General features: G+C 36.3%; 1 protein-coding gene across 1 annotated transcript in view; it reads left to right on the top strand.

Moving 5' to 3' along the window:
- LOC126195380 (low-density lipoprotein receptor-related protein 1) overlaps positions 1-13,853 on the top strand; it is an 818,691-nt gene that overhangs the window by 545,241 nt on the left and 259,597 nt on the right. The window contains exons 23-29 of the mRNA XM_049933960.1: positions 2,022-2,222; positions 5,356-5,560; positions 5,711-5,881; positions 6,040-6,284; positions 6,407-6,535; positions 7,547-7,774; positions 12,282-12,584. Of these exons, the coding sequence (XP_049789917.1) occupies positions 2,022-2,222; positions 5,356-5,560; positions 5,711-5,881; positions 6,040-6,284; positions 6,407-6,535; positions 7,547-7,774; positions 12,282-12,584 (1,482 nt within the window). The remainder of the gene's footprint in view (positions 1-2,021; positions 2,223-5,355; positions 5,561-5,710; positions 5,882-6,039; positions 6,285-6,406; positions 6,536-7,546; positions 7,775-12,281; positions 12,585-13,853) is intronic.

The following is a 13,853-nucleotide window of genomic DNA, read 5'->3' as shown; positions in this document are numbered from 1 at the left end:
CATTTTCCTTTTCTCACTAAATATTTAAATAAAAGAATTATTTGTTCTAAAATCTCATGCCCCAATCATCAATTACAATAAGTACAATTTTTCTTATTTTAATACCTTTTCGTTAGGTCAGTTTCTTCTCTGTTAGTTCTGTATAAATTTTCCAGATGAGCTAGAAACCTGAAATTTTAAACATAACTCAGGACTGGATGGCAGTACAATATTAACTTCTTTTGTGTCAGTCTGTTGGTAGGGGTGAAAGTGGGTGTGAAATAGGCTGCCACTGCCTGATCTCAGCTGCCTTGTAGGACTGGCAGGTGGTGCGGGTACATCTATATCTTAAGGTGTGTGGCAGAGTGCACATTGTGCACCAGTGCCATTTCCCCCATTTGCTATCCCAGTCATTGGATATGACGATTGCTGGTAAGATGCTGCGTGGGCTTGAATACCTTTAATTTTGTCTCCATGATCTTTCCACGGGATATATGTAGGAGGGACCAATAAATTGATTGACTCTTCTAGGAATGTATGCTCTTGAAACTTTAACAGTAGAGTATGCCTTGATGCAGAAAGCCTTTAACAGTAAAGAATACCATAATACAGAATGCCTTTCTAGCAGCATCTACCACTGGAGTTGGCTGGCACGTGTGTGCAAATTAAATGAACCTGTAAAGAAATGCACTACTCTTCTTTGAGTCTTCCCTATTTCCTCTATCAATCCTGTCTGGTACAGCTCACAGGCTGCCGAGCAATAATCAGTTATTGGTTGAATGAGGATTTTCTAAGCAATCTCCTTTGTTGATGAACTACGTTTCCTTTCTTTGTATGCATAGTACTTTACATTTGTTTATGTTGAGTCAGTTGCCACTCCGTGCACTAAGTGCTGATACTTTGTAGGTCTTCCTGCATTAGGCTACAATTTTGTAGCATTTTGTCTTTATATACAACAGCATCATCTACGAAAAGTCTCATGGACCGCCTGACTTTATCGACTAAATCATTTATATATATTGTAAAAAGTAATTGTCCAATAACACTCCCTTGGAGTGCACCCGAATTTTGGAATGCATTCCAGGTGGCATGTGAGTAGACAGGCTTGACTGTGGAAAGAGAGAAGGGGAGGGGGGGGGGGGGGGGGGCAAGAGGAGATAAACAGAGAGAGGGGGAGGAGGAGATAATAGATTCTCATCAAAATGTTTAAAATCCATTGAGAAATTACACACAGCTTATGAACTTTTGGTAGCTGAGACAGTACCTGCAAGATTTGTGAATTGTAAGAGGTTACATGTTTTCAATAGAGTTGGATATTGATCCTAAGAGAGACATAGACCTCTTGATAGTAAAACAGTAACATGTTCTGAGCATTGAGCATGCAGAAAATAATAAGTACAAGATGCATGTGTAAACTTCAGTGAATGGTCTCAGAAAATAAAAGAAAGAAGAGCTACAAAAATATTTCTTTACTGACCTTCAGAGTAATCACCATTATCTACCACACCCTTCTGAAATTGGTTGTAAGCTGTTGGAAACCATCAGCAAACTCTTCTTGTGGAATTGCTCAAAGCACTGTTGTTTTGCTTTGTTGGATATCCGCAGAATCTGCATGCTCATTTTTCTTGCCAGTTACATGGTGGTTGTTCTTCAACACCCTCTTTATTCCCCATATTTGGACCAGCAGTCTTTTCTTTTTTTCACAGGCTTAAACTCGCCTTGAAAGGGTTATGGTTAGCAGATTTTGCATGTGACCATGGTGTTTCTAGCAATTCCACAAGAAGTGTTTGCTGACAGTTTCCAACATCTTTACAACCAATGACAAAAGTGTGTTGTAGCTAATAGTGCTTACATTGGAGGCCAATAAAGGTATTTTCTTTGTAACTCTTGTTTGCTTTACTTTTCCATTGCACTTTGTATTTAGTTAAAAGCTTAAATTTGTTTAATGATTTATTAGCAACTATGTGCATTTATGGTAACTAGGGCCTAAAGGTGTTGTTTGTCATCCTGTTTATGTTTTCTCATTTTAATTATTGTTGCAGATCCAGCTATTCCATATGTAATCTTCAGTAATCGTCATGAATTACGAAGTGTTGACCTTAACACCTTCAATGTAAAAGCTCTCATAATGAGTTTGAAGAACACAATAGCATTAGATTTCTTTTATAAAGATAATACGAGTACTATATTCTGGACTGATGTAATTGATGACAAAATTTACAGAGGGACACTTATTGGTGGCTGTAAGTAAATCTGTATAGCTATTTGTCAATAGTGGTAAGTCCCTCTTATCATGGTGTTTGAGTGACCCCTCCATCCTTTTTAACCCTTCCTGATCTATCTCTCCCTTCTTCCCAAAGAGAAGCTAATAGTCTGAAATGTAGGATAATGCCATCACTTTTGCTTTTACATGTGCCTGTCAGCAGTAATAAATATTTTTAATCGAGAAAGTAATTACTGATCAGCAATTTCTCGATTGAAATTTTCTTTCATACTTTATATAATAATCTCATTGTGTACATTTGTACTTAACCCTTGGATGCAAGAGTGTTTGGACTGACGTTAATGCATGATGGAGGCCTCAGAAGTCCCATTGAGATTTCCATAAATATGATTATTTCTCAGCTCCATTACATTATTTATTATGAAATCTTACTATTACAAAACATGTCTGTAGCTAGTTTGATTAGAAAAATATTAAAGAAAAAGTGTGGACAATAATTTCAATGGAATAAGTTTTAATTTAATGAATACTAATTGTATTATTATTGTATACAATAACTTTTATTGATATTCAAATAAACTATGAATTGTACATTGGAGAGGTACATTGCAAATCAGTATGCATAAAGCATCCAGATACAAAATGGAAAGAAAGAAAATGGCTAAGTTGCATGTAACATGGGCACACGAAAATTGAGATACACAGCATATTACACAAATACAGATTAGGCTGCCTGTCACTAAATTTTGACATCACTGGAAACGATCTTCACAAAGGAGCACACTATGTTCATTGCATACATTGTTAGAACATTTTGAACAGTAGTGAGCAATTTTCCTTTGCGGTTCATGTGGGCACAAAAGCATCTTCTTCCAGGCGTTTTTCTTTGGTTATTGATATCCATTTCCTGGTACCTTTTGATCCCACATCTAGCCAATGCTCATATGACATTTCTTTGCAAATTTAGAGTTTTGGCTCTGGACTGCATATGTGGATTAATAAGTTGTAGGGCCAAGTCTTTCAAGAAAAGCTTCCTTTTATGTGATTTTCCATTGTTATACTCACGATGTTGTTTCGTGAATGAATGGAAAGCATTTATATCTGCTGTATGCATTACATTAGCCTGAATTACAAACAACCATCTCCTTGTCTGTCTTTTGCAAGTGTATGTATGTATATTTTGATCAAAAGAATCTACACTTGATTTTGTTTTGTTATAAAATAGAATCATTTGTGGTTTCTTCGCTTACGAGTCTCATCAACTGTGGCGTTGTGATGGAACTTAGTAGCACCACACTCTTAGTCTTCTTTGGTGCCTAGCTCACAATAGTCAAATCATCTCTGAATCCAAATGTTGAAGATAAAACCTCTTACATGGTTTCATTTTAGGTGGAATTCATTGTTTGTTATGGTGAAGAGTGCTGACTGCTGTAATTTTATCCTTCAATAAATCTTGAAGCATGGAATCACTGGTGAAGTAGTTGTCCATCGTGATGTTGTTTGAGGTTCCTCTGAGCGTCTTTGCCAGAGTCTTTATCACATGAGCTGCAACATTAGCTTCACGAGGGCAATCTGGAGTTTTTCCTGAGTACACTAACCCATCTATAGCATATGATGTCAAAGAGTCGCAGAGCCAGAATATCTACAACACCCTCTGAAAGACATTAGCTGTTCATCTATTGTGCAGCTCTCTCTTGGATGAAACCTTTGCCTGCAGTTGCTTATGAATAGTTCCCACACATTGCGAAAAGCTGCCATATTACCATCTAGGCACCTAGCTTGTCAAGTATGTCCATCGTCGAACCTTATTTCTTCAAACCTGTTTATAGAAAAAGTTGCCATATAAACAGGGTTGCCAGAAGAGTTGTGAAATAATTCCCTTATAGGAACATCCCAGCTTTTCTAACTGCCAGCTAGTAGGCAAATTCCAAAAAATACATTCATTTCCTTGTCTGTGACGTTACACCATGTTTGACCTTTTGTGGCTGCTGAGCATCGTCCTTCCAGATTTGTGCAGTGAACTATTTCATCCACAATATTATTTGTGATGAAGTAACTACAAGCATCTCTTGGTATTTGTAGTGACTTCACTTGACAGGACCTGGAGAAATTTTCATTATATTATGTCTAAGTGTTCTGCTAGAAGGAGGTGGTGTTTTGCTCTCCAAAGTCCCATTGCACCCAATAAAAAAGTCTGCAGGCTATTGTGTACTTGCTACATTATTTGAATTTGCTGGCAGCCGTCTGTTATCAGGCCAGACTTTCATTGGTAAGCCTACTTCATCTACATCAGAATAGTGGTTACCACTTTCTTCAGATTCTGAATGCCTGAGAAAGATGTATATGCGAGATCAGTTCCATCTTTTGAAGGAATACTAGATTCACATTCATCCAACCATTCAGAAATAATCATTGAAGCATTTGGATCATCTGCATTTACAGCAGAAGTATGTTCTCTCTTTTGAGATGTACTGGATGATTCCATACTGTAAGAAATGAATGTTTCTTGATTAGAAAGAGAGTCTAAATAGTTACTTCGTCAGAGGAAGAGAAAAGGAAGGAAAACAGAGCGAATAACAAACACAAGTACTTACTTCAGCTATGAGAGCGTCTTCTTTCATATCTGAGGTCAACTTCTACAATAAGTAGTAAGTTCATTATTGTTGTCACTGGATTCTGATCCGTGCAACAATTGCCAGTATAAAAATATCCTAGGTACCAACATTCATAAAGCGCTCGCTAAAGCATTAGGTTACATCAGGCCTGAAAGGCCCCCTTCATGCTTTATGCACATAGCATTAAGAAAACACTGATTTCATAAAATCCTTGCAACATTAAATACAACTTTATTGTCTTTCTTAATCGTAAACATATTTTTAAGGATTACATAAAATATGGTCCAATTATATGTAATTTTAATATAATTAAATGGGTGATTAATTCACTCCCAGGCTTTAAAGGCCCCCATCGTGCATCAAAGGGTTAGTGTGTCAACTTGTCAAACCCATTATCGGAAGGAACTTTCTCTTCTACCACCACACCACAAAAAGGAATTGGCATCAGTCATAGATAATTAACTAATTACCCATACCATAACTTATAAGAGCTTTTATTTAATTAAATTTTTAGTTTAATTTGTTGTACTTTTGCAGCTCTCAGTAACTTTGAAGTTGTGGTCCAGACTGGTCTTTCAACAGCAGAAGGCTTGGCAGTGGATTGGATTGGAGAAAATCTGTACTGGGTAGAAAGTAACCTGGATCAGATTGAAGTGGCTCGTTTAAATGGCAGTTTCCGACGTACATTGATAGCTAGTGATCTGGAATCGCCAAGGGCCATTGCTCTGGATCCAAGAGATGGGTACATACATTTTAGAATCTTATTCAGCTGGTAGACTTTTAACAAAACTTTGATTAAGAAAGAGTCATGCCTTTTAAATATATTTAAGGAGTGAATTCACTGTGCATTTATAGGTAAGATATTACCCTTAACATTTATGGATTTTCACAGACTGTTGTTCTGGACAGATTGGGATGTCAACTCTCCCCGAATTGAGCGTTGTAGTATGAGTGGTCAGTATCGCAAGGTTGTTGTTCGTGTCGATCAGCTTACAGATGGAGCTTGGCCAAATGGTCTTACACTCGACTATGTGCTTCGTAGAATCTACTGGATTGATGCTAGGTGAGTTTTTCTCCATCCTCTTAATTCACTCCCATCAGATAAATCTGTGTGCAGCCTACTTTCTGATAATCATGTAGCTAATGTTTGGTTTGGCAGTTGCACTGATTATTTTTCCTATAAAAGTATGGGTACCATCAATGGACTTGAACAATGTGCAGGTCAGATTCAATCCACACTACCACTTATGATGGTTTACAACATCATGAAGTTATACGAGGCCATGAAACACTGTCACATCCATTTGCTATTGCACTGTATGAAAATTATGTTTACTGGACAGACTGGAGGACAAATGCTGTTATTCGAGGCAATAAATGGAATGGGTCTGATATAAGTGTCATACAAAGGACGTTGACTCAGCCATTTGACATACAGATAATGCATCCCAGCAGACAGCCAAGAGGTAAATTCATTTTTTGGTTGTATTTTTTTTTAATTTGGTCATAAAGCATTAAATTTTTGAATTATTTCTTTTCATATAGTATGTTCACCCTAAATAGTCCAAATACCTATAATTAATTTCAGATGTAGTCAACCCCTGTGGAGATAACAATGGAAACTGCTCACATTTATGTCTGTTGAACCAGTTTGGGACATACAAATGTGACTGTCCTCATGTCATGCGGCTCAGTGAAGATAATCGAACTTGCATTGGTAAGTTGCAGTACATCACTGAATCTCATAACAAGAAAATTTAAATGCATGCACATTTACATGAATAATAATACCACTTTTTAATTTAGCATGTCAGTAAAGGTTTTAATTATGCTACTTAAGATCTTGAATTCTCATTATCAAAGCTGTCTATAGCTTAACATCCATTCTAGACATCTGGTACTTGAACCTTTTACACCACAAATTTTTTTTAAAATCGGCTAGTACCTGAAATTTTACATAAGATTCTGTAATGGCGCAGGACTCATACCTGGACACTTGCTTCCCATAAGCAACACTCAATAGCAACTGAGTTATCTGTCTGCACCGTAAAACTTATACCAAAGCTAATAACTCTGTCATGTGCTTCCAGCTTTCACAAAAGCTCTCTTACACACCATGCTGGATTAGCACATCTAGGGGCAAGAAATGACAAAAAACTGTTTAGTTACAGCTTAAAGTTATTCTGTGGATTTTGTATGTTGGAGTAGGTCTGCAGTGCTGCTGGACTATCTTTGCAGTGGTGTCTATTTCATTCTCCATTGACAAATGTTTGTCCAAATTATTTTACTTTCAATGGTGCTTAAATTTATCAGGGAGATGACTCATACAATAACAAAGTGTAAATAAAGAGTAAAGAACAGTCATGAGACAATCCTTTCTCATTTTTTGTTGATGCAGAAGGCCATCAGTAGTACTAGCCAAGTCCATATCATATTTCTTGACTTCAGGAAGGACTTTGATGCAGAACTTTGTTTTTATTTGAATAGAATCAATAAGTAAACTTTTCACTTGCAACACCATTTACAAAAAAAGGTTTATCTTTTGTTATTGTTAGACCACATGTTATTCCATCAGCATCAATCCGTACAACCTAGAATTTTTTCTGAAGTGTGCTTCTCTGATATGTTGTTATTTTGCTTCTTAATCTGTGGATTTATTCTGAAGCATATAACTAATCTTTTCGGCGTTATGTTTGTGTGTGTGGCGTCCCCTTTCTGTGTGTTGCAGTCAATGAGCAGGTGCTACTATTCTCCCGCACTAGCGAGATCCGTGGAGTGGATCTTGGCATGCCGTACTATCATACAATACCGACAATCAGCTTACCACAGGTCCTGTCACCTTCACAACTAGATTACAGCATTAAATTACGCAAGATTTACTGGACAGATATTCAAGTCAATGAACTGAAGCGAAGTGGTTTAGTTGGTGGAGAAACAGAGAGGATCATAGACAAAGGTAAGCTATATTGAGTAAAAACTTTGCCTGTTTCCTTGCAAATAAAAGGGATGATTTATAATTGTTGCAAAATGGGATTTTAATGGCTTCTTGATGAAATGTGGCCATGTTTCTAATCCAATATAATTTGTGAACTGCTATTATAAAATATTTATTTATTCAAGAGTAATGTTTTTTAAATAACCAATGTTGTAATTGTAAGCATCACAGTTAATTATTGTGAGAAGTAAGCATGAGCCACTGTGAGACAAATGAACCAACTAGAGACACAATCAGAATAAACCACTGGGTTACCAAAAATGTTCTCAAAACGACAGCACAGCCTGCACTTCAGACTGTAGGTCCTCAGAGGAACTGAATCGACATTGCATACCCTAATAAAGATTTAGCAATAGTAAAGCCTTCAGTGTGTTTAGCTGTGTGAAAATAATATCACATCTTTGTTTAATAAAAGGTAACTTCATTTTAAGAGTGCTCTTTTCTTTTCCTTGAAACAGCTATATGTTATTTTACATATGAGAGGTACCAGAGAACAACATTTGGAGTCATTGCTATGAAAAAACTCTGTTATTGCTGCCATGATCCAGTGAACGGATTCATGGCACCACACACAGTTGTTTTGGGTTTAAATTAACCTTGCTAGTAACATACAGCCATACATACTGATGGTTTTCCCAATACAGGAGGCATCTTCCAGCAAGATAATATGATATCTCAAATGGATGAAGGACTGAAGGTCACCACTCACCTTACTTTTGGGACACAGAGTAGCCATAAGCCGTATAAATAAACAATTGTCATTAATCTTCAGATGTGTCCTCCCTTGGAGTTAGCAGATTGGGGGAGGGATGAAATGTGTGTGTGTTTTGGGGCATTGTTTTAAAACTTCGTAAGAATGTAAATGTCATTTGTGTGCATATCAACCACTCAACATGTTAATTTTATTTGTACCCAGAACTTTACACTGTTGTATTGATGTTCCAAATGGCTAGACATGCCTATAAGTAGTTGGAAGGACACAACAAGACATTTTCAGTACTTCTCTACCTCTTTAATGATCTGAATTGAAGCCAATTAATCATTGCTGGAACAATCCAATATTTCCTATCCACTATGTGCATTCTTCAAAGTATACTTTTCAGCAAGTGTAGGATGCATTAGAGTTGAATGGCTTATGTATGGTGTAATGAAACATGCATATTACTTTTTTACAGCTATTCTGCAGAAAGAGAATTATTTTTTAATTTGAAGTAACCACGTAATTGGATGCTCTCCTATAAACAGTCTGTTGCACATTGTGAGATATTGGTAAACTGATATTTTATAAATAATGAATGAGTAAAGTTTCCTGCTTTTCTTCTTGCTGAAGTTGGTTTTTTCTAAATTATGTTTTTGTAGTAATTACATTTTATTATTCAAAGTCTGACCGATATTCTGACACCTTGTTGAAAACAACATGTTTAAGCTGATCAGATGATTTGTTATTCAACCACTGTTCAAAACTGTGCTATCATCAAGAATCTTGCACTTGCACCAATCACATCCAAGTTGTCATAATGTGCATCACTTTTTATCAGAGAAACAACTGGAAAAATAATCACATAATTACAGTGTATCCAAACCAAGAGGTAGAAGCAGCAGATCATGCTAACTTCAGTACAATTGGTCTGTGAAACTAGCATGAGCTGTTGAGCCTACCATATGATTTTAACAAGATACTATGCATTTACATGGATATATTTTTCAAGGTATCTCCCTGATGAAACAAACACCAACATTTGCAAGGCGGTATACAATGCCAACTTTAATGTGACTCATGACAGTCTATTATTTCTCTCTCTCTCTCTCTCTCTCTCTCTCTCTCTCTCTCTCCCTCCCTCCCCCCCTCCCTCCCTCCCTCCCTCCCTCCCTCCCTCTCTTCCACCATCCCCACCCCCTCCATGCCCCAACTATATTAAAGCTGTTCTGTTGCAATCTGAGCTCTGTCTTGCTGTTAGGAACATTCATGTTAACAGTTTCATAATTTTCTTCTCTTCCATCACAGCTTTGGTGTTCATTGTTTGTACCATGTCACTGTAATTATTACCATTCACTTACAAGAATCTCACAAATAAACAAAAATAGCCAAAGATAATACACTTCACAATTTGGAGAATTGTGTTGCTGGTATTCTTTGAGGTGAATAGACCTTTGCTGAAATAAATGATAGCATGCACATATTGTGGGCTATATGCGGTTATGATAGCCTCAAGACTCCGGAGCTCATGATCTAGTGGTTAGCATTGTTGCTTCTAGATCTCAGGGTCCCAAGTTTGGTTCCCAGCTGGGTCAAACATGTTCTTTGCTTGGAGACAGGGTGTTTGCATTGTCCTAATCATTTCATATCCAGCACACTGGACTCACATTCGGGAGGATGACGGTTCAATTCCGTGTCCAGCCATCCTGATTTAGGTTTTCCGTGATTTACTTAAATCGCTCCAGGCAAATGCCGGGATGGTTCCCCTTTGAAAGGGCACGGCCGACTTCCTTCCCTGTCCTTCCCTAATCTGATGAGACCGATGACCTCGCTGTTTGGTCTCTTACCCCAAACAGCCCAACCCCCATTTCATATCCTCTTTATTGACATGAATATTGCTGAAGTGGTGTCACTAAAGAGACTTGCAGCAGACAGTTGAACAACTCCAAATGGGGCCTCCAGAACCATAATGTACAGGATCATTTAATTTAACACTCCTATAGCTCTATAATCCACTAAATAATGTTTTTTTTTTTAAAAAAAAAAAAGGTGACAGGGGGTCTGTGGTTTACTTATCCCCCATGCCAGTGTGTGACATTTGTCAAACATAACAGTGAACTTCACAGGTTAATTTTGAACCTTTTCACACAACCCACTCTCCGAATATTTCACTTTTAACTTTGATGAGAGTGATTGACAAGCACAAGTGATTCATCACTCAGAGTTTTGCAATATTGCAAACAGTTTCCATCTGTAATTAAGGACCTACGTAATGACTTCTCACTTTACTGTCATAGTTATAGAATGTATGTTGTTCACCACATGAGGATTTTGTTTCCAGATGCTTGTATGTCTCATCAAAATCACATGTACTTTCTTTACTGTCATTGTCCAACTTCATTTAATGTCATTATCAACATCATCCATCATAAACATAATCTTTTTCTTCTTTTCACTTTATTTTTAGTTTCACCTGTCAGGGTTAAAAGTTAATCATAGATAGCTAAGAACTGACTAAATAATACTGAACTACTGGTCTTAGTTTTGTAAGTAAAAATTCATGAATTGGGCCCACAAGCAGATTTCTGTGGATATTGTTCAAAGGATGCTGTGTTATTGTTCAGACCAACACTGCATAGTTTTGTATTTTCTTCTTGTTGTAATATAAATTGCAAGCTCAAAGTATTATTTTCATTGCAGTTTTTGTTCACTTATTTCCCGCCAATAAATTATGATTACTACAATGTTGTTTGCATATGGGGCTTGAAATAACAGCACCAATTTCTTACTTTCATCTTTTCACTTTATTTTTAGTTTCACCTGTCAGGGTTAAAAGTTAATCATAGATAGCTAAGAACTGACTAAATAATACTGAACTACTGGTCTTAGTTTTGTAAGTAAAAATTCATGAATTGGGCCCACAAGCAGATTTCTGTGGATATTGTTCAAAGGATGCTGTGTTATTGTACCTACTTACTAGCTATCAGCACAAGAATAAATGAAGCACTTTGGCTTTGTTCTTTGGTTCGTTAAGAGAAAAATACATTAATATAAATATATTTTCCTAGTTTGTGCACATTAGCCTCTCATTGTTTCAATGTGGGTGGATTTTAGGTTGGTTTAAGTATTGACACTATTCTTACTTTCATGTTTCTCATAATCCTTTGTAAAGTTGTGTTTGCTATATTATCTAGCTTGCTTTCTATCCTAATTTTGACTCATTTACTTTCTTAGAAGGATTTATGTCTGTTGTGAACATATTAACAGAAAATCTCTTTATAACTTCCTTGGTATATAGTGTCTCATATATGTAAAAAATTTAAGCACAAGTAAGATGAAGAGTAAATGAGTATATAAAATCATTGGAGGAAATAAATGACATTTTAAGGAATAAATGACAGTATCAATGAATATGTGGTAGTTAAAAAACATTAAGTACAAGTACCTACTTACTAGCTATCAGCACAAGAATAAATGAAGCACTTTGGCTTTGTTCTTTGGTTCGTTAAGAGAAAAATACATTAATATAAATATATTTTCCTAGTTTGTGCACATTAGCCTCTCATTGTTTCAATGTGGGTGGATTTTAGGTTGGTTTAAGTATTGACACTATTCATTGTGTCTTCATTTTTAATTGAAAAAATGTCTTCTTATTTTTGGGATTTATATGTAACAAAATCTTACTGGAAATTTTTGAGTTTCCATTTCTAGACTATATTGTAACTTAGATAAGTATCAAATAAATAATTCACAACTCTGAATTCTTCCAAGGTATTGAACAGCCAACAGGTTTAGCCATTGACTGGATTTCTGGAAATATGTTTGTGAGTTCATGGGGTGCTGTCTATAACTACATACTAGTATGCAACCTTGAAGGAGAATATATTTCTGCTGTGGTTGGACCAGATGATGTCTTTCAAATACGTTCTCTTGCTGTGGATCCTTTACGAGGTGGTTTGTATTGGAGTCACATGCAAGATAGTCAGTACGTAATTGAAAGCAGCCGTATGGACGGCAGTGAAAGGAAAATGATTGTTACCCAACGGGAAAATCCACTGCTTGTGTCACCTCAAAGTAAGTTAATAATTATTTCTATTTAAAAAGTTTTGCATGTTTGCATTTAGTTTCATTGTGCTTAAGGATAAAGTTTCTAGTTTTCAGAGATAGGCCTATGGACATATTTACTCTTTGTTCATTATTTGTGCTCTTAGTCTTTAGTTAATCATTGTAAAGGATACTAATTCAGTTAAGTAAATAAGACATTTAGTTCATACAATAATATTAATTCTCTCTGCAAATCTTCATGTACCTCATCAACATCTGTAACTGTTGACATGTATGAAATGGCATGCAGTCTGTATTTCTTTCATAGAAAACACTTTTGAAAAGAAATGAAAAATAAATGAAATTACAAACTATTAATGATACTACACACTGGGTGACATGGGAGAATATATGTGTATGCTTAATTCATAGAAATGACCAATGAGAATAAATGTGAGAGCCAGTCACATTTTTTGTTGCACAAATACTTTATTTTTCCTCGTACCTAACCATCTTGAGGTGCCAGCCTTAATTTAATTGCAAAAAAATAAACCATCCATTAAAGAAAAAAGATGTAGCAAGTTTCAGTGTTTTTTTCCCCCCTTGGTTAATTTATACAGATAAATGAAATTCTGATGCCATCATTGCTAAAAAAAGGTAGTTATTTTCTTCTGTCATGTCATTTTTTCTCTTTTTTCGAGTGTGTCTTTTCACCTTCCTTCAGTGTTCTGTCAGTCAGTTCTTACTTTTTCTTATTAACTGAAAATTTTGCATATATATAATCCAATTAACCCACCAAGTAGCTACCCGCATTAATATGTTGCTTCCAGAATTCAGGGAGTGACACTGGCCCCAGATTGAATGAATCAGCCCATCAGATTAATGACAAGGACCAGTGTACCATCCAGCCTGAATACCATTTTTTAAGACGGTTTCCCACATCCAACTCAGTGAATACTGAGCTGATATCAGTGTGTCTTTCAGTTACACAATTCACCAGCATTTAGAAAATGTTCACACACTGTCATTTTGGATAACACTACATGCAGACAGTTGGGGTACCCAAATTTTGTCCGAGGAGGGAAAGGTACTTTGACAGGAAGTGAATCTGGCTACCCTCTGCCATCCATATTGCCAGATCCAGTAATTAACATGCTGACCTTGTGAAGATGTTCAGTGAATGTGCTTGGCATATGATGATATTGTTGAAAGACTTTTGTGACAGTCAGTCTGCTATGAAAGAGGTCAGTGAGGATTTAACATATTTTTTCAGTTTGTTGAAACAAGAGCATCTAATTT

This window comes from Schistocerca nitens, chromosome 7 (genome assembly GCF_023898315.1).
Source record: "Schistocerca nitens isolate TAMUIC-IGC-003100 chromosome 7, iqSchNite1.1, whole genome shotgun sequence".
In the NCBI taxonomy this organism is placed as follows: Eukaryota; Metazoa; Arthropoda; class Insecta; order Orthoptera; family Acrididae; genus Schistocerca; species Schistocerca nitens.
The sequence above is the reverse complement of the archived record's forward strand: the minus strand, read 5'-3'. Positions and strand labels throughout refer to the sequence as shown.